This window comes from Mycteria americana, chromosome 3, assembly GCF_035582795.1.
Source record: "Mycteria americana isolate JAX WOST 10 ecotype Jacksonville Zoo and Gardens chromosome 3, USCA_MyAme_1.0, whole genome shotgun sequence".
Taxonomy (NCBI): domain Eukaryota; kingdom Metazoa; phylum Chordata; class Aves; order Ciconiiformes; family Ciconiidae; genus Mycteria; species Mycteria americana.
In genome coordinates this window covers 108,763,988-108,791,874 of record NC_134367.1, presented here as the reverse complement: position 1 = coordinate 108,791,874, position 27,887 = coordinate 108,763,988, and the positions used below count along the sequence as shown (strand labels likewise).

The window sequence follows — 27,887 nt, the reverse complement described above, 5'->3', positions numbered from 1 at the left end:
ATTCCCGAGGGGCCGGGGTGAGGGGTGAGAGGGGCCGTGACGCGCTGCCGCCTCAGGGAGAAGAGCGCGGGGCGGGAGCGAGCCTCTCAAACCGGCACTTCGCTGCCTGCGCTGTGGGTGCCTTTAATGACGCTGCATGCGTGACTAATATTTAAGGAGGGAGAGAAAATTCTCGGCTTGTAACGCCGGCCCTGCCTCCGGGAGCCCTCCCGCGCCGAGGCGCTGGGGGAACCCGCAGCGGCTCCTTCGCCGTGGTAGCGAGGACGAGCCGGGCGGGTGAGGCCTCACCAGCTTCATGTTCACCCACCCCGCCTCCCCTGCTGTCCTTCCCGCTGCCTTTACTGGTGTTTAGACAGCTGTGACTGCCTGGGAGACTTCTGCCCCTCTCCGCTGTGGGGACAACCTGCCCAGAAGCCACCGCAGACGGCCGGGCAGGCCGGGCAGCCTCACCCGACGCGCTTTCTTGAGACTGGAAACAGCAACAGCGTCTTACAGCGGCTCTTTAAAAAACACTTTTTCTTTTCCAAAGGTAAGAGAGGTGTGGTTGTAAGGACTAGCTATCATTTGTCCAAAATCTGAATTTCTATAAGCTGCCCAAAGATATTTAACTAACTCAAAACGCCTGTGCCAAGGTCTCCATTTTCTTCACTTTTTGTGGTAAGATATTTTAAGAACTTCTTTGACAAACTCCTCTGTAAGAACTAAACTCCATTAATGTCCCTGCATCTGTTTCTCATATAATATTGCCTGTGGGCAGTTCAGTTACAAAGATTACTTTATGTAGAAGTTGAACGACTACTTGCTTGGAATTTTAGTTGTCCATAAATCCACTCAAATTAAAATAATCTAAATCAGTAATAGTGATAAAAACAACAGAGGAAGTTATCACAAAGTAAATTATACCTTATCTGTTAATGTGATATGAATATCTCAAGGTTTATGACGCATCACTTAAATTTTATTAGTAATAATGAATAAAAAAGGCTAATACGTACTAGTTGCTAAAAGCCCCATGTGCAACTGTGCAAATGTAGGGGAAATACAATCCCTACTTGAAAATGTTTACAATCTAAAGTAATGGACAAAGCACAGGATCTGTAAAACAGCAGCTTTGCAAATGTTTTTGTTTACATGCATTTTTAATCTGTGCGTATTAGGATGTGAATTAGAAGTGAAAAGAGTGAGCAAGTAGAGGAGAGATGGAAAGGTTTAGTCACAGCTTTTCCCTCCTTAGTCACACGATCTGAATTTTGTAGACTTTGTGAGGACTGGTGCAGCATAAGAGGTGAAACAGATGTTTAGATTTCATCAAGGCATTTTGTCCTTGCAAGGGATGTTCGGTTTTACTTTTTGCTCAGTGGCTGCTTCACAATAAACCAGGAAGTGCTTCTGAGTTACCATTACAGAAGCTGACTGCAAAACTGCCAGGATCACAAGTGTTTCACTCAACTGCACTCTAAACACTGTACATAATGTTTCTGAAAATGTTCCCTTCTTGTTGTAGTTCAAATATTAGCACTGCTATCCATCATTGCGCTAAAGACCTTCTCATCTATGGGAAGGATCCTGCCAAAAGAACAAACGAGTCTGCTGATACGAAAGGTTGCAGCTGTCGACAGGAGCACCGGAGGGGAGACACAGTATCAAGATTTCAGTACACAGAGGCAGGTTTACGGCACTGCAAATGTACATAGGTCTGTAAATGGTCAAAAGTTTCAGCAGGGTAATTAAACAGAAGATCCCAGATTTATAAACTAAGCATTCAACAGCAGCCAAACAAGGCTTAAACAACTAAGAAAAATATTAAATAGGAAAGTTTTGGAAAATTTAATTGCCCAAGCATCCTGGGGTGCAAAGCGTTCTTCTTATTTAATCACCGAGTCTTTCTGGTTTAAGCAGGCCATATAACAAATCCAGATATATTAGGTCTTGCAGCAAGCTAACAGGTTTTGTATCTGACATTTTCCCTTCAGAAGACAAAGAGATCCAGTACCTAGCGGGTCATCAGCTGGCACAAGGCTAGAACAAAAATCCTAGAGTGTTCGGTTACACGTAAACCAAAGCTGGCAACATGTTCCCGTCCAACCATGAAGGTGAGATCCAGTAAGCATAACTGCAAGAGCCGAGAGCACAAGGGCAAGTGAGCTGGTCCAGGTGTGGTGCAAAGTAGTACAGGAATGGAATTGGAAAGTATCAGAATAGTTCACAAATAATAGACACATTACTATAAAATACTCCAAACTGAATTTACTGATGAATGAAATAATAATCTATCACTGTAATTTGCCAGTTACGCTCTGGCAAATTACAGTGATAGATTATTATTTCATTCATAATAATGAAACCAAACCATCAGGAACACCAAGAAAGCAGGTAGTCCTCTCCTGTCTGAAGACACCTTTAACTACATCCTATATCATCCTATTTTCAAGAGGCCCTTGATGTTGAAAATTCCTTAGGCAATCTTAGTGCTTCCCACAAGATCTCGGTAAGAAGCAACCAAGTTTCTGTTCGATACTGTCTTACCTTTTACATTAGGAAATTATATGAAGGCATCCTCGTAACCTTAATTAACTACTGCAGTTAATTTAATGTGCCAGGCTGAGAGAGTGTCAGGGATTGAAGACGTTAACATTTGCTTCTACCTGTTCTTTAACCTGAGAAATTTATCTTGTTAAGCAGGTAGTCTTTCTTCCTTCAGGGCTTCCACCTATTATATCCATTAGCCCTTGTTTAGAAAGTGCTTGCGTACTGTATTTACATACAAGTTGTTCAACTGGGGGAGAAAGACCTGGTTGAAAACAGCTTTTCCCTCAAAAAAGTACCATTGTGGTATCTTCTGATACTATTTTCACCATGTTCACTAGATACACAAATTTGTAAAAAATCTCCAACCCTACTAATGAAACTGTCCTAGTTCCAGCTGGGATAAGAGTTAATTTTCTTCCTACTAGCTGGTACAGTGCTGTGGTTTGGATTTTAGTATGAGAATAACGTTGATAGCACAGGGATGTTTTGGCTGTTGCTAAGTGGTGTTTATACTGGTCAAGGGCTTTTCAGCTCCCCATGCTCTGCCAGGTGCACAAGAAGCTGGGAGGGGGCACAGCCAGCACAGCTGACCCCAACTGGCCAAAGGGCTGTTCCATACCATGTGATGTCATGCTCAGTATAGAAACTGGGGGGAGCTGGCCGGGGGGCAGCCATCGCTGCTCGGGGACTGGCTGGGCATCAGTTGGCAGGTGGTGAGCAGTTGTATCACGGGGTTTTTTTTTCCCCCGGGTGTTGTTTCTCTCTCGCTCTCTTGTTGTTTTCCTTCTCATTACAATTTGTTGTTGTTGTTGTTCAAATTATTAAACTGTTCTTACCTCAACCCATGAGTTTTCTTACTTTTGCTCTTCTGATTCTCTCCCCCATCCCACCGGGGGGAAGGGTAAGCAAGCGGCTGTGTGGTACTTAATTGCCGACTGGGGCTAAACCACAACAGAAACAAAAAGCAGTTTACAAAGCAAGCTGCTGTTTTTAGAAAGAAAGCTCAAAAAGAAGGAAAGCTAGCCTCAGTAGTTTTAAGCTATTTTAAGAAACTAACTATAAAAGACACTTCCTATTGTTTTCTCTTTCAACCCAGATCTGTTCTTGTAGTCCAACATTCTGTTTCAGCCCTCGCTATGAGTACTAAAACTGACCACTGGCTGCAAATAAAACGATTTTTCATGTAACTTTATAAACTACATCTTAGTCTCACTAGTTTGAGGTTCTCCCTTGAATTATACTCCCAGATTATACAATCACTAATCGCTACTAACACTGTACTTTTCATGTAAACTTGCATAGAAATTTATAGTCAAGTGATTTAGTTTCACTTCAGGCTATGTATCAACTTGTTCATATATTGCAAAATGCATCTTTTTTATTTAATAAGGGACAATATGGTGTCAGAAATTAAATGTTGCAGCTATTTTCTCTAAGCTATTATTTCATTCTGGTTTGTACATTCTATCTATACCACTGGTGTATATTCCAGCCTGATGTCTCCCTCCCTCCCCGGGAAGTGAAAACAAAATAGCAGTGTACCTTTGTTGTGGCATTTCTCAGAGCTTGCTTGCAACCGTCCCATCTGCCCCTTAAGTTTGGTGGGCCTTGTTCAATTTTATTATACTTGGTAGCACACAGAAGATCAGGATGCACCTGCAAACCTGCAGCACGTGGTACTTCCTCGAGTTGAAGGTTCCAAGTTGGCACCATTCACGGAGAATGTTTCATGTAACAATAGGCCATTGTTGTTCTTTCCAGCTCAGTTTACGCACAGCTAGAGATTCACCAACACATAAATAAACTCTCGAATAACCTGAAACTATTTGTATATTGTGAAGGGGGGGAGAACTGTTTGCATCTTCTAGAAAAGCATAAAGAAACTAAAGTGAAAGATATTAAGAGATGTATGAGTAAACCTTTTCAAGTAAAGGCAATTCACAGCTTTATGCTTGTTTATAAGTATTTAACTGCAAGTATCTGGTAATTAGACCGTTACATTAATGGTCATTCATGATGACAGATTCAATGAATTTGTATCAAATGATACACAGTAATTATAGCTATCATGCTGACCCTTTGATTCCAAATTACTTTTTTTTAAAAGATAAAGGATATGCCATTATTTTTAAACTCAACAGCAGAAATCTTAAAGAGATCATTAACAGTAAAAAAATTGCAAGCTATGGAAGACCAGTAATAGCAAATGCTCCTTTAACAGTTTAGCCTTTCTCCCAGATAACCTTTTATCACTTCCTTGATGCTTTTCTTAAGAAACATGCCTTTTTTAAAAAGACTCAAACTACCTAACAAGTTTATTTGAAAATTAACTGTCTGCCAAGAATTAGGCATTTGCAATGTTACTTCTGATATGAGCTAATATGTTTTAGAAGTAAATTTTATAGCTGAAGTTTCAGAAAAAAATGTCAGTTTTCCCATTATTATATAACATTAGACCAGACAATTTCCGATTTGTTTGGTGGTTTAAGTACAACCACTACCTTATGCTGACAGCCATACAAAATGTAGGAGTAACTTGCACTTTAACCCATGATAATATCATCAAGATTTTGAACAGCTACAAATGCAGCATTTACAGTGCCATACCAAGTTGAACTCAGTACCACCTAAACCCAAAGCAGCAGCTGATTAAAAAAAGAAAACGTAAGTCAGATGATGAAGCTACATAGTTTAGTACATTAAAACAAAACCAAGGACAATGGTTATTTGTATAAGGTTCCAAAAATATACAGATGGGGGAAAAAAAAAAATCACTGCACACAACTCTGAGGTTGTTAAAGTGACCAGAGAGACTGAACAGTGCAAGACATGCTTTTCCAGTTACAAGCTCAAAACAGAAGTGCAGAAGAAATTAAAGCTTTGTCTGTGATTTACCTTTCAGGATAAGGAAAGCTTAGAATATTGTCATCAGTGTTACAGAGAAATCTCCATCTCACCCACCCCGCCCCCAACACATACACATAAAATAGTTTAAGTTTTTCCATAATACAGCATTTCATTCAAATGGTGTCCCCCTGAGCTTGGTTATTGTAGGGACAATTTGTCTGATGCTTATTAGATGTTGGCCTATGAATCAAGTGATGCATAGGCAGCTTCTCAATTCTCCAGCTTTGGCTAACAGTACCTGCAATTTACAGGCAGTGAAAGTGGCAGATAGCCTGGGTACCAACTCTCCTGCAACCAGCTTCATAAGACCACCTCACTGTAAGGAAGCCGTTGTGCTGAAAGCAGATGCTAAGTTATGGCTGAGGAGCAAAGAAATTGCTTTATAGGTCTCTCTACTCTCTCCCAGATTTAAGAACAATTTCAGGCAAGTGCTTTTGGCAGGCTAAGCTGTACATGCATCTATCCATGCAAATTTAGAATATGGCTCCCAAGACCTAGAACCGGGGTGTGTGCATGTGAAGACTGGATAGAAGGCCCTTCCTTGTAAGTTTACAAAAATATATAGCCAATACTGTAGCTTAAGAAGTCAGTTTTACTCATTACAGAGATCGCCAAAAAGTATTAACTACTTTTCAGACATTCCAGACAAGGTCACTTGTAACAAAAAAGGTCAAGTTCTCTAAAACAAGATTTTAAAAGTGGATCTTTCCTTCAAGTGAGCAGGACATCTGTTTTTACGCTTAACTTTTTAGTCAGTTAAGACTGAATTTATTTAAGATTTTATGTGAACATATGCATAAACACAAATAAGTTTACTTTAAACACATCTGCACAGAAAAAAAGATTAACCCTTCAAAACATAACAGAGCAGGTCTGGTTAGTATGTATCTATTGCAAATCTTAAAGATTCTGTGCATTAGGCCCACCCATACAGAAAGCAGGGGAAAAGTCTCAATGAAAGAAAATTACTGTTCAAGTCTAAGTGGTGTTTTGAAGAGCCAGCAGCCTAAGTGACACCATGAAGCTAGTCACAGTATCCAAACAAGCAGACCTGCTTGGGCTACTAAAGCAGTGTATCCTCCTGAAGGTGGTGTTTACTCCCAAGTTATTTTCTGTTTCGAAGGCGTTTAGATTTCCTAGGACAGTCTGTGGATTCAACCGCCTTCCTCCGTTTTCTAGGAGATTGTTCATTTGAGCCAGAACCTGAAGAATTTCCTACTGTACTCTCCATCACCTCTCGCAGCTTGCGTTCAAGCTCAGCCAATCGGGCATTCTGTTCACCTATGATTTGGGTTTGCTCTAGCAGTTTCTGATCTTGATCTTGGAGTTGTTTCTGTTGCTCTTGCACTTTGATGCGAAGCTCTGAGATTTCCCGCTTTAGCGCTGTCAAGCCCGTGCCATTCGCTTTTACTTGCTGCTGGAGTTTGGTGACTTCCTGTCTTGAAGGGTTCTGCTTGGAGAACAGCTGCATTGTTGTCAGTGCTGCAGAAGGCCCTGGAACTTCAGAGAAAACTGTGATTAATCTTCTACAACCTTAAGACAAACATAGAAATTGTGTCCCACTTTTCATATTTTGCTTATCCCTACTCCCCAAACGTGACTCTGAATCCTGGTTGCAAGTTATGTGAACATGTAAACAGATTTACAGTCATTTAAGTGTCTAACAAGAGCGTATGGTATCTCAGAGCACAACTAGTTTAATTTAAAATACTTAGATTTTAAGTAGTCTGGAAAACAGCTCACCATTAATTTTTTTGTATAAGCCCCCCTCCTTTTGCGGCATCAAAAATTATGTAGAGATACTATGTTAACATCTATGACACTAAGTCTAGATGACAAGTCAAAAACCCACAACATGTCTATAAGTTACTTATTACAGAATAGTTATATTAAATATATTTCAACAGAACAGTACAATTCTGCTGTCTTAGTTGCAGACAGCTGAAGTTCTCAAATTTTGTCGTTTGGGGCTTAACAAGATATTTCAGTTTAACTTACTTTTTAGAAGAAAGGAATTTATTTTCCATGCTTCTTTAGAATCACTCTTCCTAAGTACTAAAACCATACTGGAATGTGAGCTTGAGAATGTTGATTTTAATAAAGTTCCTGCAAATCAAGGAGACTAACAGCTACTGTATAATTTCTTTCACTTTTTCCTATCATAAAATATATCTATCACTTTTTCTGTCATTTTACTCTTCTAGCAATGCTGTGCAAGGAAGATGCAACTTTTAAACGCTACAAAGACAGAACAGTCTGGAACAGCCCAGAAGTGTCATCTTCCTCCTCTTTTTTCCTTTAAGATGCCAGCATAGCTATAGTTATGTGGCACTAAAGGGTTACCATTAAATAGGTTATGCTCCTCCCTCAACACAAGATAGGCATTTTTATGCCACATAAAGCCTTGGCCTTGAAAAGCTGATTGACATCAACTATGGTTTTGGCCAATACTTCCTCAACTGAGACACTCAATGGAATTGAGGCATAATTAACAGGATATAATTCAGAGGTGGTATACACACTTAGGGCTAAAAGGACAGACAGGACATACCAGAAACAAGCAGCAGCTCCTACAGTTAGGGCTATCATTTTTGCTTAAGATGTAATTTTTTTTTTTTTTTAATTTTTATTAAGTTATCCTTTCAGAGAGCTAATTTCACAGTTCCTAAGAAGCATAAAGATGTTCAGCACAAGGCAAACACTACAGTTCTACGAACCTTTTGCTTTTGGCCATTATGTGAGCCAACTACCTTAGACTTTGGTTCACAAAAGTTCTGGAAAGTCTGACAGATTATACAAAGGACCAGTTTAATTGTTTATTTATAGACTGTTATTTTAATTGCCTTTTCATTATTACCCATAAGTATTTTGCTTGTTAGTGTATACATTAGTGCCCCAGGAAAGTAAAAAAAAAAAGCACATACAAGTACGTTCTAGCTCTCCATGCACTACAACAGCTTAGGCTAATTCATTTGCTGATCGTCCTAAAATAAAAAGCATCGAGTTGTCATCTCGTGCCAAATTTCAACCAAGTGCAATGATAAAGTCTCATTCATTGGTGGCACAAAAGCGTTTGTTTAATGAATACACACTATGCATAATTCTCACATACATTCAAGTGACTGTTCTTTTAGTAGTACAAAGGCTCCTTAAATTTCAAAGCAAATGAATTTCAGTTAGCATTCTTAAGAAACAAGTATCATCAATACTTATGTAATAAAGCTCGCATTTAAGGGAGGGAGCTTTAAAAAGATACAGTGCTGTGAATTTTTACAGAAAAACTAAATATAACTTAACTATATGTTGGAATTAATACCTGGGGCAGTTCCTATCAGACGTCCCGATACATCTGACCCAGGCATCTTTCTTTTCAGTATTGGAACAATCTTCTCATCAAAATATTCCATAGCCATGGAGGAAATGTCCCTTAGTTCTTGAAGAACTTCATGAGCTCTCTGAGGAGCTCTTGTAGAGTTTACATACCTTAGCACACGATAAATTTCATCTATTACCTAAAACATTTAAGAAGAATTAGGATTTTCTGATAAAGGCAAGATTATTTCAGATCATTCTAGAAGTGCTGGCACATTCAGGGGCTTTTACTATGTAACTACTGCATACCACTGTGTGCTTTAGTTCTAGATCAGCTTTTTGAAATGAAGTGCTTTTGTGATATATCAGAGAAGCTATTCACTTGATCTATCACAACAACTCTCTTCAAACTCATGAAATAATGCTCATTGTGTGAAATTTATTTTTTTTACTACATACATACTTGACTTCTAGGTAATCTATACTCAGCAGAGCATAATAATTTCTTTTTGAAAGAAATTCAAAGAGTATCTGAAGCAAGATACTCTAAGCCACACTGCAGAGCAGTCACTCTCCCAGCCAGTTATGAGGCATACGAAACACATGAATGGAACAGCAAGAATTACCATTATGTCAGTCCAAAAAGCTGTAAAGATTTACTTGAGTCCACTTACATACACCCAAAATATTACAAATTCAGATTAAGTCCAAAATATATTAATTTATACAACATCAACCCACTACTGACAGAGAACATAAGCACCCTCTTAACAGGCTTGACAAACAAGTCCTTTGGTTAGGAGAGATAGAGAGATGAAAGGTGTCTCGCTAATCTATGAATTATAGTCTGAGGCAGGTCAAGATAGGAGTGCTGGTCTCTTATTACCAAAACTACTGACACAGGTATTTTCCACAGGATTAAGAATAGTTGAAGAGTCTCCTAAAGAACACACATCTTAAGGACTTAGAATCATAGCTAAGACAATACAGTCCCACCTTGTGTTTTAATAAAGGAAGCTTAGCTAAAAAGTTGCAAAAGCTGGACAAGACTAATGTGTCTCATCACACAAGCAGCTCACAAAAGACTTCTCTAATTTTACCCACATTATATCCTGTTAGCAATTACATCCTCAAAGCATTCTCCTGCCATCCTCAATATAAAATCTTGCAGCAGCGCTCTGCTATCACCAGGAACCCTCACACAGTATGCTGAACTTCAAATTAGGATTCAAATATTCTAACACAAATTCACTTCTTGACAATTCTGTGGCAGCTTCATTCAAACGAAATTTCCTGAGATGAGCAGGGCAGGTGGGGGGAAACCACAGGCTGTAACTGAACACTAAGCCTTGAATCTGCTTGACTGCAATAGGATTTTCTGGTGAGTTGGCAACTGTGCTGTGAGCAGCAGCGCTAGCAAGCGCATACGCTAAGTAAATAATTTTAAAAAAAACTTCCTAGCTGTTGTATCAGAATACAAACAAGGTCCTTATGACTCAGTGCCCACAAAGAAAATGGCTGGCAAGCTCACTTGCCCAATTTCTGCACACCCCAGGTCTAGACTGAGTATTGCCTTTCCATCTACTCTTCAAAAAAGTAAGGCAGTATTTCTTTTAATTATTCCATTTACTATGTGAGTGCCAAGGACTTAAGTTTATTTGACTTTGTGTTATATTACATTTTTAAAATACATGGTATATATAAAAATATACTGTAAAGTCAAATAAGCATAAATATATTAAACTATAATGATTTAATATAAAATTAAACATCAAGTCCACAAGAGTGTACAGAAATCAAGTTACCTCTTCAAAATAAAAATACATTTCATTCCGACAGCCTATCCTACTGTACTGAACGTAAAAATGCCTGCCATGCTTCACCTGAATCCAACAGCTAACTTTTCCATTCATCCCAGTGCAATTATCTGCCCATGAAAAATTAATACCAACATACCCAGACCTCACATGGAAAGATCAATGAAAAGAACATTAGGGCTAATGTTCACAGATCTTGTTTCAACCCTGAGCTGTACCACTCCTTCTCAGATCATTATTTTTTCAATTCCCATGTGCACTTCTGTTTTCACAGCTTATAAAACAGTGGTATCTCCAATACGCATCTCGCTTGCATCATTTATATTTTATGTTGGGGTAGTGTTCTGAAACACCAGAATTATTCAGTAACATTAATACATTTAACACACTTTATCTACATTTAAAACTAATTCCACCTACTGTACAAAAATACCCCATCCCCTGTAATACTGAACAGTGTTTCCACATACTAAATATCTTAATTCAATTAATCTGAAGTACTCAAACCCTTGAGAGGTGCCTAGAATCTTCCCGATTGACTGAGTGTTTAGTGTTATACATAGTCTAAATTACTACATCTTCTGATGACCTGGCCTCTAGCTGTTTTGTGCAGTAAAAATTCAGAATTAAACCCTACATATCACATGTTTTTTGTAAGAGGTTGTATAGGATGTATATGCCACAAGTCAAACGTCAGAATTAAGAGAGAATCTAAGGGAAAATGGAAATCAAGTTTAAAATAATATTTAGGTATAGTCTGGTTCATTCATTTCAGACTGCCTGTTACAGCAGAGTATTGGCTTGTGTGTTTGTTTGCAAGTATCTGAAACACATTTCAGTATATATATACACATTATATAAATTTGTCCCAGCTGTCCCAGGTTAAGTTATACAACCATTTTTTAAACACAGATACACATTCACATAATACAGTCTACATTTTTACCTTTCCAGGTATGAAGCAACAGAGATTGGAATCCACATACTTCATGAAAGTCATATTTAACAGAGAGAGTCTCGTTTCTACAGCAGCAAGGATGTCTGCATGACGAGCTAATGAATGGTTTCTTCTTTCTGACTCCCGTCTAGAAGACAGACCATTCAGTGACACTGATTTAACAATGAGTCAACAAAATGAAACTGTAATAATCAGTCAAGTTAATTTCATCCTTAAAACCCTCTGAGATTTGAAAATGTAACCACTAACATTAGCTCTGTGTTTATGGAAAAAAACTAACACAGATTAAGAACCAGCTAGTAATAGCATACTACGCTTTCTTAGAGAAAATTTGTTCTCTAAATCATTACTACATCTTATGTGATCCATAAACTCTACATGTAACTTAGGACTATTTAAAACAAGCTTTCAGTACTAACTAGTAGTAGACACTGAGTCAGTGTGAATATTTTTATGCCCCCATATTCCTACAGTTAGTACTTCAATGCAATTGACATAAATTTAATATATTAGTAGTGCTTGCTACAAAGTTTAGGTTGAGATATAAGCTCTTTTCACAAAGCATCTCTACAGTAAGTAGCATTTAGTTTCTTCACTCTGACTGGGAAATCTGATAGAACATAGCAGCAGCTGCACTTACTCACTGGAAAGAGGAGAAAAGACTGCTTTAGTGAGAAACTAGCTCCCAGTAATGCTCACATGTCAAACCCTCCTCCCTTTCCCCTGTTTAATGCTCAGCACTGAAAAACATTGCGCTTTTTTTTTTTTTTTAGGTGAAGGCAGTCAGTCTTGAAAAGGAATGGCATTTATTCATTCATTCCTAGGAGTCCTTGCTTGATTTGCCAGAACAGTTGAGTAATACAGGGCCTGCTCTTCTTTTCTCTGTTTAAAATACCAGAGACACTTTCCAATATTCCAGTTCCTACATCATCAACAACAACTTGTTCCTACAACAACTTACATCCATCCACACCATTACTTTGTAATTAGATCTTAGGTTCAAGGTGCTTTTGGAAAGCAAAAGAAGTTAAAACAAACGTGATTCGAATTTTCAAGATATATAAATTGAATTAGCTAGCAAGAAATTCCTTTTTAATATTCTGCTTAAAAGAATCTGGCACATTTAAGTTTAACTACAGTTTTAACTGGTACATACCTTGGAAGCTGAGCTTTAACTTGCTTTTGACACAAGTTGTGGTATCTTTCCACTTTCAGAAATCCCTGATTTAACATGCGCTGGCAAACCAAGTCCATTCGCTTACAAACCTGTATTTAAATAAAAAGAAAAACTTAAGGCTCAATTAAGGCCACAAATCACTTTTCCTATTATCTTACCCATACTTGCTGGGTAGTAAAAGAGTCTCGTACCAGTTTTTGCTCCATTTCAAGAAGCAGAAACTGCAGTTGAGCTTAAGGCATCACTATCTCTAACAATGATCATGATACTCCAAAAAGGAGCAGCTATGTTCCACACAGTTCACAAATTCATCTCCTGATATTGCCTAACAAGAGACAGTAGGCTGCATTCCACCCATATATAAGCAGATACAATTTCCTCCGATTTTCATGGAAGTTGCAAATGCCTGTGCCTGGCTTTTAACTTGGCCTCCAGAGTGATTCTGGTAGGTCAGGTTAGTATTTTGTAGTCTCAAAAAGAAGCCTTTAAAACCAAGAAATCATTATGGTTTTCCTTCAGCATTTAAGGCTTATGTTTTTGAAGATGGCCAAAATTAAATTTAAAAACTTATGCAGTACAATGCACATGAAGCAAGAGCTCCTTTTCATATAAAAAAAAAAAAAAGTCTTTTCTTCTCCTTTTAACAGATTATTTTATTTGCAATGTTGGATGCCAACAGAGTCAATTTTTTTCAGATTTAGGGAGTAAGGACAGTAATAGCTGCAGAAGACATAATAAACTGCTAAATTTAAACCCTCACAAAATAACCAGTTACAAGACAAAGCCAACTCGTACAAAAGTTTAAAGCAGTTGCAGTTCAGTTCTGAAGATGCAAGAGCTTAGTGAATCAACTGTCCCTGAAATTGTTATTTTTTTGTACTAAAGTGCACAACTCCCACTGTGACCCCACTTTCCAGTGGATTAGCTTTGCTTTTTTTTTTTTTTTAAATAAACACCCCTTCCCTCCATACACTACTTATTTCATAATTTTGAAGTCTATGTAAATTTATACCTTGAGGAAGAAGAGTCTCACTTCTTCTAGAAAAGCCTGCAATTATTTTCCGGTTATATGGAAGGCACCACTTAAAGAAGTTCTACTTTCTGTGAGTCTTCCTCTAGTCACAGCTAGTTTAAGTTCTGTGAGTAAGAACTGACCATTTTCAAACAAATCCATATTAACAGACCATTAAGTAATTGCTGTCGATCTGTGTCTGCTCCTTTGTATTAGATTTTCCACGTTTAACAGTCAAAGGAGAATGATCAGACAGGCTAACTACAGAGGTACACGGTCAGTACACTTCTCTCCCACATTCACTAGAATCAGCTAAATCATTTCTAGTGTATAAAAAAAAATGCTGGCCCTTCAACTACAGGGAGGAGGAAATTGTCACATCTCTCCTAAGATATTAGCTGCATTAGGAATGCCTAGATCTGATACCATTTTTAAGTACAAGGCTTAACATAGTAGTTCTAATGCTACCAACCCCCTGAACTAGGAACTCGTACCTGCACAAAGGCTTTGTTAGCTGTGCAATTACTCAGCACAAGAGAAGCAATCCTAGATACATTATTAGCCAGAAATTCAGAGGAAGCACAGAAAGAGTGATTTTAACCATGTGCATACTGACACCTGGTGGCAGCAAGGACCTTTCCGTCTGCTGAAGCCCTCCCACATCCAAGGGCAGACCGCAATGGGTAACGATAGATTTCTTAAAACACTGGATTTTTAAATCTTCCTCATTTGCTTATGCTACGCAGCATGAAGAATTACTTGCTCCAGTTTCTGGACGTTACCCGTATTTGTGCCAATAATCAGTGTAGAACCCAAACACTGAACAGATAAGAGGAACCACCAGAAACCAAAAGTGTTTATCTGCAACTTATTTTACCAATCGCGTCTTAATTCTCATCTGGCTCCTGACGTCACCATTTAAACCATACGGCACCTGAAGTTATAGGAACAATATACCTCTTTTAGACTGCATAGTCAGCAGTCATATGCAGAGTAGCATTGTTACACTTTTAAGTGTTCATATTAGTCCCAGAAAATTTGATACTAGCTATTCAATGGACCATAAGTAAAAAGTTAAATTTGCTCATATTTGCAAATTTTTGTGAATATTTTCTTATTCTAGCCGTAAAGCTGAAAGAGCCCAAGTTTCCTCAAATGTCAAGTCCAACCAGACACTGTGTTCAAACTTCAGTGTTAGAAAGTTATTCCAAGTCCATGTGAAAAGCAGGATGAAAAGGTGGTTGCTTCTTAGCATGCTGACTTATATTCGGTAACAGCTTCTATGAAAGAACTAATTTTCCGCTTCATTTGTAAACAAACTAAACTGACACAATCTGCTAGAGGACCAGCTTCCCTCTCCTCAAGCATGTCTTATTTCTTCCAAGCTTCACTAACAGATAACCAATACCAAAACATAGATAAAAATACCCTAAAGTATTTAGATTCAGTACATGTTCTTTTTCTTAGAGGCTACACAGACACCATGTTTCATAACGCCTTTCTAGGGTGAAGTATAAGTAAGTGACAAAATGTGGATGACTTCAGCAAGAAGCTTTAAAATAGAAATTACTATAAATACAGATTTATTGAAACTGTGGGAAGATTAAAGCCATGCTGTCCAAAGGCTATCAGTACTTGTGCTGTGCTGAAAATAAGCACAAGTTTGCTGCAGAATCTAAGACACTTCTGACGTGTGTCAGAATCCAAGATAACCTTCTCCTCAGAGTGTTCATGGAAGGAGGTTATGGATTGTTTGTTTTTAATCACACTTGCTGTAGTAATAGCCTGAATGGAAGTGCATTTCCAAGCTCAGACATGTGAGTGAAGAGAATTTAATTATTATCCCACTCAGGTAAAAATTCCAGAGCTGCTGTAAGTCATCAAAAAATCACTGAAAAAGCCACCTTCAAAAGCGAGAAGATATGCCAGCTTCGATATCAGCATGCATACCAGGCTGCAGCTTGTCCAGAACATTACAGCTTCAGACATAATCATCTTTTGTGTTTTCTGTGTTTCTCTTATGATGACATATCAGAGGAAGTAGACGAAGTAAGTACTCAAAAGGACTGAAAGCAAAACACTGCCGCTTTTCCTCTCACTTTATCTGAACAAAAGTTTGAGAACTCAAGATTTGCACCGAGGCATAATTTCAGACACAATTGCATTCTGAATACCTATTGTTTAGTCTCCAGTAGTTTAGATCTACTTCACTGCTTAACCAGTAGGTGCTTCATTTATGCTTTTAAATGCAGCAACACCAGGAATAGCAGAAAGCATTATGCTCAGGAAAATAAGTGCTTCTTTGCACAATGAGGGGCCCATGGTCTTGCCTTGCCTGATGGCAATCATCATAAGCAGGAAACGTTCTTTACCTCATCCTCTGGTGACAGAAAAAGACTTACGGATCTTAAGCCTTAGATTATGCTCCTCATTATGCTCTATATAAACAATACAGGATCCTATCATCCTATCTCTATTTTAATTTGAACACTTGCTGATGTTCTATATCCTCCCACCCAGCCAACTCCTTGGTCTGTCTTCTTGTACACACTCTAGATCCAACACCAGTTCAACTCAAAGGATGATTTTTTTTTTTTGGTTGGGTGAGCTAAGGTGATCCAGAAAAAGAAAGAGATTAGGACACCCATTTCCTTCGATGCTGGGATCCAGAAAATGCATCAAATTGATCAGTTTAGGGAATCCACATTTTATGTCTACACATGTATGATCAAACTTCGTCTAGGTTGACTGATGTCCTGGATCATCTCTTCCTACCTTCAAGATGCTTTATCCCATGGAATGCCACATTCTAAGGCGTTAATGAGGCTGCTTTTGGGCATGTTTTTAATATGCATGAGACCTAAGCAATTTAATCCCTGTCATTCAATTAATGTGTTCCTGCAGTGTATCTTTAGCAGAATACTACTCATTATAAAAGATACACCCATTCATGTTTGATAAGTAGCTCAAGTCAGTTCTCATAGAGAAGAAAAATTTACTGTTTGTGCAAGACAGATCTTAGAGCAGTAATATACAAGTGTCTCCCAAGGCTACTTGTAGCCTTTAAAAATCTGGAAGTGATGAAATTTCATTATGAAAGTATGCCCAGGCATTGTTATTTTTAAAGGCTACCTTAATTCTCTGTCAACAGCATCTGGAGTTATGTAAGACATCCAGTCTCTTCCTCTCAGTGAATTGCCAAAAGAACACCTTTAGTTCTGAATGGCCACCCGAAAGACCTAGGCTGATCAAGCTTATGTGCTTAAACCAGAAGGGCTTTGATTCTTTACATTACTGCTGGTTAACAAAGACAAGTATACTGTCTTCTCAGAAGAATGCTCATAAGGGCTTCTGATGTGCTTAAGGGAACAGTAAGGAATTTAATGGAGATTAAGTTTCTTGGCTGTCACCAACTCAAAAATTAAAGACAGGGAAAGACCCACTGAATAGTTTCCTTCATTTTACATCTAGTATTGTTCCATGTGTCTGTCAATGTTGCTATTTATCCAGTCTGGCTTTGCATATTTCTGAAACTTCTGAAAGGGGCAGTCGTCTTCTGGAAAAGTGAACTTGCAGGTGCTACATAAGAGAGCATAAAAGTGTTACATTTTACTTCTTAAGTAGCACTGACAGTTAAAGAGCCAGTTTAGTCCTTACACCACCATCTTTCCTATTCTCAACCTCACTGCTGACAAAACATTGCTTACAAACATTAACTTAGCCCTACGGAAAGAAAAAAACCTTCTATTGACTAGTGATAGCTCCCACAGGTACTACCATTTATAAAATGCGATGGGAAAGTTGCAGCAAAGGGCTGTGTCTAGCGTTGCAATACAGACCATGCAACACTAAGCATACCCAAACAGCACATGCAGTCCTCTTCCCTTCATTCAAGCTATAAGTACTCAAAAGCAGAGGCTGCAATCCAGAAAAGGCAGTACTACATCTTTTTCACAGATCCGCTACCTACTCTCACCGAAGAAGCAAAAGTCTTTAGCGGACTGACAGCATGCTAGAAATATTTAGGTACTGGTGTATTTGGTGCAGTATGAATAAGAACAGATTTTCTGCTTGAAGAGCTTTCAGTTTAAAATTAGTCAGGATGCAACACTTCAGGTTGCTGATCCAGGACACATGCAGTCTAATTTTCTGCAGAAATATGCTTGTAATATTATCCAGTTTAGACTAATCGAGTTCTTAAAATAGAAACAGTGCAGTACATGCAAGTTTACTGAGGGTTATATAAACTATGCATTAATGCCCTCACTATTATTCCATTTACAACCTCATAAGAAATTCAGTAAGATAGCAGCTTATCATATTATGTCATAGTTTACATCAGGCTCCTTATGCAGGCCGTCAAAGATTGATATACACTGATCTCCTCTCTGACAGCTGTGCTTTTTTTGGCATTATAAAGCTCGGAGGTAGAGGTAATATCTTTTATTAGATCTACTACTATGACTGGAAGAAGCAGGCAGCCTTTCGGGCAGACAAGGGCTTTTTTATGTCTTCTTTTTTGCCCCACATTTATTTCTACATAGGGTAGGGTCCTTGGAGCAGCAGGCTCACCATCTCCTACACTCGTAGACTTACGCTCTATAAGTAAAAATAAACACACACATGAGACACAATAGACTAGTCCCCCAAGAAGAGCAGTCACTAGGAGAAATAAGCCTCCAGCAGCCCAGTGATTTCTCACAGAGGACGAACGGAATGAAAGAAGTAAGAGACGGTAAAAGACCTTTAGGAATGCGCGTATGCAGGCACACACCTACATGCCCGCACCCGAGGCTCGGCGGCGGTTGGGGAGAAGGGAGAAAGCCCCATTCCACCCCACCCCATCACGCCCCTTCCCCGGCGAGGGCAGCAGCCCGGCGGGGGGCGGCCGGGGCCGCCGACACCTCCCCACCTCCTCCCAGCGCTGCTCCGGCCAGCGAGGCGGGCTTCCCCCGGCGGGCCCGGGTCCCGGCCGCAGCAGGGCTCCTCGCTGGCCCGCCCTGCCGCCTCCCCCTCCCCTCCCCGGCCCCTACCAGGCGGAGCTGGCTCGTCTCATCGTAGGACAGGAAGCTGAGGATGCTCTCGATGGCCACGATGGGCAGCCCCATGAGCGTGTTGCTCTGAGGCGGCGGCTCCAAGGGCGCCAGAGCTTCGGGAGACTCCGAGACCGGGGGCGGGGAGAGCCGCGCCGAGCCCAGGGCGCCGCCTTCCCCGTCCGACGGGAGCCGCTCCTCCGGCGCCGCCATCTTGGAACCCGTCCTTCCTCCACTGAGGGAGGGGAGCGAGCCTTCCTATGACGACACTTCCGCCCCCGTTTGTACCGGACGGGGCGCCCCGCCCCGCCGCGCCCCGCCCGGCCGCTGGGGGGCGGCAGAGGGCGGGGAGGGGGCGGCCGCGGCAGTGCCGCTCGCGGGGCCGCCCGCCGCTCCGGGAGCGCGTCCTCAGGCACCGGGGCGCCTGCGGGGACGGTGTGGGGCGGCCGCGGCGGGACTGCGCCCCGGGAGCCCCTTCTGCCGGCTGAGGGAGGGCCCCGAGGCGCGGTGGAGGCTGCTCGGGAGTCCCCCCCCTCACTGCTGGGCACCCCACCAGGGGCAGACTTAAAACAAGCAACTGGAAATAATAAATCTTTCCTACCATGTGTAGCGAAAGCGTGAGACTGACTGTCGCCGAACGCGGTGGAGGATAAAAGCACAAGCGGGGTTTGATGAGGGTGTCAGGACGCACGGGGAAGCTCCACCGCATGCCTGGCGCGTTCTTTACGTGAGGTACATAAGCAACCGCCACTGGCTGCGGTTGGAAATGGCGCCCCGATTACAGGTGCCGACCCCGCACAACTGGGTTTTTGCACCTTAGTCTGACGTGGGTCGTTGCGAAGCCACAGGGCTTTTTTCTTCCCACTCTGTGGAAGAAGAGACGCAAGAGTAAGGCGGTCGAGGAGGCTGCGGAAGCTCGCAGGGACATAGGCCATCCTGAGCTGGAAGGGACCCACGAGGATCATCCAGGCCTGCTCCTCACTCCACACAGGGCACCCTAGAAGTTAAACCATATATATGTATATATCCAAATGCTTCTTGAATGCTGACTGGCTTGGGGCCATGACCCCTTCCCTGGGGAGCCCGTTCCCGTGCCGGACCACCCTCTGTGAGGAGCTTTTCCCTAAGACCCAACCTGAACTTCCCCTGAGGCAGCTTCATGCCATCCCCTCATATCCTGTGGCTGGACACCGGAGAGATCAGCACCTCCATCTCCATGCCCTCTCCTGAGGTAACTGTGTGAGAAGGACCTCCAAAAACTTCATTGCTGTTGCTCAGGAGTTTGGCAGTGCTCCCTCCGCGCTGCAGGAACAGCACCGGCTGGGCAGGCGCAGCAGCCCCCCAGGAAAATACAGGTGAATTACAGTGAGGCAGCTACGGGACGGAAAAATACCTCTGTAGCTCGTAAGGGAGGTGCAACTACATACTTCTTACAAATGTAATCCAGGCCTTTCTATTCTACGTATAGACAGGTGAGCACTCCCCTTTTGTGTCCAGCCCTTGGCCAGGACGTGCAGGGGCAGCCCCAGCAGCTGGGGTGAGCAGTGGGTGTGCAGGTCTGCTGTCGGACTTTGGGGGTCAGAGCCAGCTGGCAAAAACTGTGGCTGCCCGCAAACCACTGCTTGGAACCAGACATTATTGAGGAGGCGAAACACCCAGAATAAAACAAACTCTGCTCCTTTATTTGCCTTTAATCCTGTATATTAGGGAGGTTTCTTGGATGTAATAGCTGGGGCAGCAAAGGGATGGGACCAAGGGCTGTTTCTAGAACATTCCCTGGTGCTTCTAAGCATGGTCACAGACACTTACACCGTACTTTCACAACGATTTTAGCCCAACAGAAGTTGGCACAGCCGTTGAAAAGTATGGTGCCAGTCTCCTCTCTGCCTTCAGCTGCTGCTTTTCTCACGTCAGTAGTGTTGAGCATGTGCTTGATTGGAGAACTGGTGCTGCTGAAGACTGGCTTGCCAAAGAAAATCACTAGGCAAATGCCAGAAGTGACAGTAGCAAAGTGTGTGGAAAAAAACCATAAAATGTTTGGGGAGAATGGGACGACTCTCTGCAGTACCTGCACCAAGGTAGTACAGCTTAAAATACTGCAGAACTAAAGCATTGGCTGCCTGCAACATCCCTGTACATTTTTTTTCAGCCATGCTTCTTCTTTTTGAAGGTTTACCTAAACTCATTTCTTTCATGTGCAACTCCCCCCTTCCCTGCCGGAAACCCACTGGCAACCTCTTACTTAAAAAAATTGCAACTGGAAAAGAATTAACTTGGGAGCAGGGCAAATGCAAGTGTAAGCCTTTATGTGTGTCATTCTAATGGCACGCCAAAAATGTGCACTGAAATTAATATTTCCTTTTTGGGAGCAGAACACTGTGTGCCTTGTACAGATTTGGAAGTGTTTTGCTCCCCCCGCCCCTCAACTCATCAATGCTGCTGTAAAATGATCTGGCTATCTTGGAACAAGGGTTTTATTCTTGTGCATGATTTTAGGACCTGATCTCCTTTCTCATGCACACTCAGCAGTTTAAAACAGACTCAGGAGAATTCCTTATAAACTTGTGACTTGGCACACGAAGTTTGGGCTGGCAGTCCATAAATGCTTTAAAAGCAAGTGGTTTTTTTCATCCTACCTAAGCATATATAATTTAAGATAGTTTCAAGAATGCTTTTTTGTTGTGTCATATAATTTGAACAATTTGAGTTTTTAAGATACAGCTGTAAGTTTAATAAATATAAGCTGTATGTTCTGTATGTTTATTATATTACTAAGTAGAATATATTAATAATATGCACAATATATTATATTATTAACTACAACTATATAAATAGCTTTATAGTTAATAAGTCTGCTTCAGTAAGTAGGCTAATTCTGCTGCCTTCCAGGTTCTGATTCACATCCTTCCCCAATGTATCTTGTGTCATTTTTCTAAGCATGCATCACTTTGCATTAATTTGCAAAAACACAGACTGCACACACTTTCACAAAATCCCCATCACAGACTCTCTAGTGGCTTAGCTTTTCAGTTACTATGGGATAGTGTGAAGCCAGATAACTTGATAATACTTCCCAAAAGGGATGAAGTAGTTATGTAGAGTCTATTGCATGTCAAGTAACATGCAAACTCTGTTGTCAGTATTTTACAGCTCATGCAGGATACATACATACCTCATTTGCCTTATTTGGGTTACTACTTATTCAGATTTCTGCAATACTTGTAAGATTTAAAACAAATCTTGAAATAGCCTTAGTTTTGTGTATACCATGTTAGAATGATAAGTATAGTTGGACTGAATTTTTTGGGCAACACCTAAATGACTCACAAGGAAGATGTTAGGGGAAGTGTATTGTTTTGCCCCTTTTAAGCAAAAATTCTCATAATATTTTCATTTTTGGGGGGGATGTGTGTGTGAAATTCTGATGCCTCTGTACTTTGGACTAGGAATATAAGGTTTAAAAGGAAGGCCACTTGGACCAAGGATATCTGTTTTGCTTTCTTTGTGGTAATCTGCAAAAATTTTTGATGTCATAAGTCTTTATAAAATCTCATTACTTGTCTTAAAATTTGTCAGTGAAATTGTTAGATACAGCTATACTGGGCAGATTCAGCCTCTCACAGCTTACTATGTGCTTATAAGACTGTATACATATCGTGTTCCCAACTGATTCGAGTGTGGTCTGTTGCGGACAGCAGGGACTGTGAAATTTTACTGAAAGTATGTAGAATACTTTGCTTGGGCTTTGTATGGTGACAAGCAATGCCAAGAGGCGTGATGAAGAGGAAGGAGCCTGGCTCAAATACAAGGAAAGTTGTAAATACCAAATGTGAGAAAGGAAAAGAAATTCAGGGAAGGGGGGAAGGAGCATGAGAAGCAGGAGCTAACAAGTGGACATCTGGGAAGATAGGGATGGGGGAAGAAATCTTGCAGCAGGAGTTGGAGGTGAAGGAAGGTGTGTAACTAGGTCAAGAACTGCTATGTTAATGAGGAATATAGGAGCAAAGAGGAGTGATGTGCTCAAAAAATTCGGATAAGAGCAGAAGTTGGGTGGGAGGAGAACAGATTTGTTTTATTAAGTTAGTGTAATCAATAGAAAAGTAGAAAATGCATTTCCACATGGCACATTTTCTTCTCTGGAGCAGTGGCAGTTTGCTCACTTTATGGATGTTAAGGCTTTTTTTAAGAGCTGCTAAATTTGAGAGAAGTCTGGTATATTCACACAGCCATATTTTCATTCAGGCTGCTGGACATGGAGGAGGAGTAAAGTCCAAAGCTAAATCTAGTGCAGAAGTTTGGTGCAAGGCCAGATCCAGACAAAACACATGGCCTGGTTTTGCTTATACAGGAGAGCAGTTACATCTGGGCATATCCAGGGACCATGACTTTTGAGCCAGAAAAGAAGGAGAGACCTGTAAGCAAGCTGGGGGAGACCCACAGAGAGTCTGCACTCTTGTCCCTGTGAATTGCCTCCAGCTTGCTTGAAGGTCTTGTTTAGAGAGGCATTAAAAAAGAAATGGGGGGGGGGAAGCCATATTAAAATTTCATTTTAAAATGTTCTTAACAAATGTAGACAGGAGTGTGAATTCTCCGAGATTCATGTTTTGCAACTGAGGCTTTTGATCCAATAGTATGTAACTTAATATTTATTGTCACGTGGAGTTATAGCTTCAGATATGAATGTAATCCCAGTTTAATTAAATCAATATAAATATTTAAATAGATCCTTTGTAGTTTAACCAGTTTGGGGCCCAGTAGTGCTACATGTTACATAAAAAGCTGGTTGAGAAACAGCCTCTAAAATCTACATCTACCTCATAATTTATTTGTAATACTGTACATTAGGTATCTGATAGTAATCATAAGCTGAAGTTGAGAGGCAGAAGAATGTGATGCTCCCTGGGAAATGACAGGTAGAAGCAAAAGGAAAACACGTAGAAGACAGGATGGAAGAAAACACAACCTCTGTAGAGTTTTCTCAGGTAGAAGTATGGAGACCAGACTAATCTTGAGCAGTATTTGTAGGCTAGGCATGTTGCACAGTCAAGCTTTCATTAAATATGCTTTTCTGTTTTAAATTTCAAGAAAATATTTAACTAAAAGTATTTTCAAATCCACAAGAAAGTCAGGGTTTGTAGACATGTAATATGCTAATTAGGTAGAGTGATATACTTGGGGGATAAAAAGGACAAGAGTTCAGGCAAATAACCTTTCTATTTTCTTGGAGTCAAAATACTTTCCCTGAAAGAGGACTGCAAAATCAGGTACTGGATAGCATGTTATCTTGGTCAGGTTACATATCCTCACACAGCTGTACTCAGAAGTAAGCTCGGTGAAATAGCTTATATAAACAAAAAGGAGAATTTAATTAGATTACATGACTTTTGCTAGTTCTCTGTATTATTTTCTTGTAGGGTGTTCACAAGCCCTAGGATGGAGAATTACTTTCCACCATTAGAAGGAGCTCAGTTTTGATGTAAATTCCAAGGAATTCCTTTGATTTTAGTATATTACCGCATATTTACACTATGATAAAGATAATTCAGTGAAGACATCAGTAATGTCTCTCTGTGTCTCATCAGTTCAGCTCAGTGAAACATCACTGACATGACAAACTGCACCCAATAATGTTGATGTATAAGAAAAAGACAGCTCCCAAAGTGTCTGCTGTTGCTTATAGACCATGTACCTGTGTCTGCCAGGGTTATCTAAAGCAGAGTTTAATTTGCTGAGGCACAGGACTATAGCTCTGTGTGAGAATGTGCAAAGAAAATACATAAACTGACCAGGAGAATACGTTAACAAAGACGTGGTCTGCTCAGTTCTGTCACTTTACAAAAAAGAAATTGTGGGAGGCCTGATCTTGAAATAATTTTGTATTTTCTTAAATCCTTCTGGTTTCATTCTCTCTTGACTCCAGAGGGACTGCTAGCATGAGCTAAGGCTGGCTTCTTGGCAGCTGAGAAATAGGGACGAGGCAACAGTAAAATGGCAGTGATAATTTAACTCTCCACATTCTTTAAACATCCAGCTGGGATGAAGGTTCAGCATCACTGTGTGGCCAATCAGTGTCTTACAGTTTCTGGTAAGGAATGGCATTTTGATCACAGAATTCCTGTTTGCAACAGCTGAATATGTATGTGCTTAATGAGGACATTTTTTAGTTCCTTCCCTGTTCTTCCTCACTGATCAACTCCCTTAAGGGGCTGGATGAGTGGCTGCAGGCAGATACGGCTTTCTCGCATTGCTGTAATTGCCTTAAACAGACATTTTGTTACAGAGGGTCTTCTGTCAGGATCTGTGCTGAGATAAATTGACAGGGATCCTGAGTGAGTCTAGTGAATATCATCTAGTTATTGAGAAGAATGGCAGCCGTGTATGATGCATACAAAACACTAATTTGTGCCAGCCTACATTTTGTTCAAATATGCTGGGGACTAATGGAAGAGGAAGTTTATTTCTCCTCTCTTTAAGACACAGTGCAGACTTGCTGGCTGGTTGTTAAATTAGCTGTGGAAAAAAAATCTGAATTTAAATTACGTGGAAAAGAATGTTGAGTGAGGAAATTCGAATTTTCTTCTAGCAAGTAACTTGAGAAGTTGGAGAAGCTTTAGTTTACTGAAGTGAAATAATTCCTGCTTGATCTGGAATAAATGGAAAACTTTTGTTTACTGTGAGTGATGCTTGCGTACAGTGGTATTAATGTCCCTTTCTACTTTTATAGAACCACCCTTTGAAACTGTTGTTAAATTATCAGCTTAAGAGCTGAATAGGTTGCAGCAAAATTGATGCAAATTTCTAAAGTAGTTTCTGAGTGCTGCTGGTTTCTGGGTGCTGCTGGCTCCGTATAATTATTAGCTTACTGAGTAATGTGATTGAGTATGTACTTTGCCCAGTCAGTCCATGTGTGACTCTCACAACTTAGATAATGGGATTAGTTTACAGAGAGGATGCAAGTTAAGAAAGAAATATTTTTTAATTAACTTTAAGGTTACAGAGTCTGGACCCGAACCTCTGTCGTCTCATGTAGTTGCTTACATGTGTTACCAGTTCATATATACAACAAAGTTTGAACTACAAAGTTTATTCACTTTGTACAGAAGTAAATGCTTTCACAAGGCAAGAGACTGGCTCTCATGCTTCTGAGTGAGGTAAATGTAACTCAGCTGTTCCTCATGTTAGGCAAATTTAGTTTTTGTTTGAGCTGTGACACAGGAATGTCACAGAATTTGTTTTTGTGTTTAGATTTTAAATTAGTATCACCTGTGTGTAAATAAGGAAGTATACGTCACAACCAAAATGGACTTCATCTGATAACAAAACATACCTTTCAACAAAACACACGCCATTCAAGTAGGGGCCTGGTGATGTTGTTCATTAAGCGTGCACTGATGTGATAAACTCCCTGGAGGGGATTACAGCTAAAGAGAGTCATTTCAGTTGCCAGACTCAGACGTTTTAGAAAGAAGTAGCTTATCACCAGGAGGAAGGTATGTCTATTATATCACTCCTCAATGCCTAAGAAAACCTTTACACTTAAAGAATTGGACTTGACAGAAATTGTAGCAAGCCACCGTGTCTTAATTTAAAATGTACACCTGCTAAATGCTTCTTCATGTAGTGTTTTGAATGTGGCATCGAGCAAAGGCTTTTGCTTCGGAAGGAGCCACTGGGATAATATGGGATGTCCTAGCTGGTGTGGTTAGCAGATTCCTTTAAGGATTTCATGAATCTCATCTGCGGACTTTGGAACTAGTGAACTTCTGTCTTCCATCTGGGAGGTAGTCAGTTGTTGCTGCATGTTTTCCCCAAAATTTTTTCCATTCCAAGGTCTGTGATCTGACAGTTTAAAACGAATTAAATACTAAAAATGCAACATTAAATAGTGACAATTAATTTCACAACCACTGGAGGACAGCTGGTGCATTAGCAGAACTGTATGAAGGTGCTGAAGGTATAAAACCATCAGTTTTCTATAGCTACATTTTTTTCTTTGTGAGGAAATTTGACAACACTGACTAGTTGAGGCCTTTGCTTTGAATCACTGTCTGGAAAAGCCTTATCTTGAGTTGGAGACTAGCTGTATAAATTAGGTGCCAGAAGTTCAACATTGCTGGAAAGAATCCAAACTTGTGAAGCTGCTGTGCTGTGCCCCAGCCCGCTGAGTTTAGGTGAGCAATTCTCTTGGCATGTTCTCTTCTTTTTTTTTTCTCCCCAGCAATCTCAATTCCAAAGCTTTCCCTTCTTTCTGCCCTCTTAAGCTGTATCCCTCAGAAACTAGAGCTTCTAAGTTTGACTTGGTGGGTTTTTAACAGTAGGTGGCAGTGGACAGCAAATCTAAACCAGCTGGCCTCCTGCTCCTCTTACATTGATGGTGGTGTGCTGATTTCCGACAAACTCTCTCTGAAATTACTGTCTTGGAAACCGTCTAAGAATCAGGTTCACCACCTTTTCGCTGAAGAATTAAAGGGGTTATTAAAATATAAACGACTGGCAGGTACAGCTTTTTTGTAATTATTACAAGGTATTGCAAAAGAGATGTTGCCTGATAATCCTCCTAATTGTGTCAGGACTGTAAAAGAAGACTTGACTGGTCTGGAGGCTAATAGAGAGGAGGATGAGAAGTTACTGTTAAAATTGCTTAGCCACAGCACTGAAGGAATTAACTGAAGTTTTTGAGTTTCAAGTAGTGTGCCGACGGCATGAAATCCAGCGGTGTCTTCCCAGCCCCCCTCCCCCCGATCCCATTGTATGACAAGACTAATGGCAAGAAAAGATGATGCTATTGATTTCCACTGGCTATCATTACCACTTTTGTCTGAAATGTCTTTCTGCTATGGCAAGTTTCTGTGGGTCAGATCAAGTAGATCTCTTGTGGAGAGAAGAATGGTTCTGCTAGAGTTTTGTTTGGTGGTTTTTTTTTTTTTTCCTTGGATGCTTTTCAAGCAATTCCATGAGTATTAACTTCCCCTGGATCCTTGCTGTGATTGCTTCTAGGGAACTGCATGTGGTCTTAGTCAATGGCAGCATGCTCCGGACAGGCCGCCAAGAGTAGTGGTAACCAGGGAAGAGGTGCAGAGCTTCAGCTGCACATGCCGTTGGCTCCAGATCCTGCAGATCTCATCTTCTCTTCCTTTTTGTG

At 40.5% G+C, this 27,887-nt stretch overlaps 1 protein-coding gene and 1 long non-coding RNA gene across 3 annotated transcripts; one reads left to right on the top strand and one right to left on the bottom strand.

Moving 5' to 3' along the window:
- Positions 1-55: 55 nt before the first annotated feature.
- On the top strand, positions 56-4,439 carry LOC142407809 (uncharacterized). Its single transcript, XR_012775062.1, has 3 exons — positions 56-529; positions 1,505-2,159; positions 4,050-4,439. It is a non-coding gene; the product is annotated as an uncharacterized LOC142407809 (long non-coding RNA).
- Positions 4,440-6,008: 1,569 nt separating this feature from the next.
- FBXO28 (F-box protein 28) lies at positions 6,009-18,994 on the bottom strand. Of its 2 annotated transcripts, XM_075496496.1 has the most exons (6): positions 18,746-18,994; positions 12,680-12,789; positions 11,512-11,650; positions 8,753-8,948; positions 7,435-7,542; positions 6,009-6,936 (listed from the first exon to the last, which is right to left on the bottom strand). In XM_075496496.1, the coding sequence occupies exons 1-6, from the start codon at positions 18,956-18,958 to the stop codon at positions 6,542-6,544; spliced, it is 1,161 nt and encodes a 386-aa protein (XP_075352611.1). In that variant the 5' UTR covers positions 18,959-18,994; the 3' UTR covers positions 6,009-6,541. The 2 variants fall into 2 exon arrangements, with proteins under 2 accessions (XP_075352611.1, XP_075352612.1); XM_075496497.1 differs by lacking the exon at positions 7,435-7,542.
- Between the last annotated feature and the right edge of the window lie 8,893 nt (positions 18,995-27,887).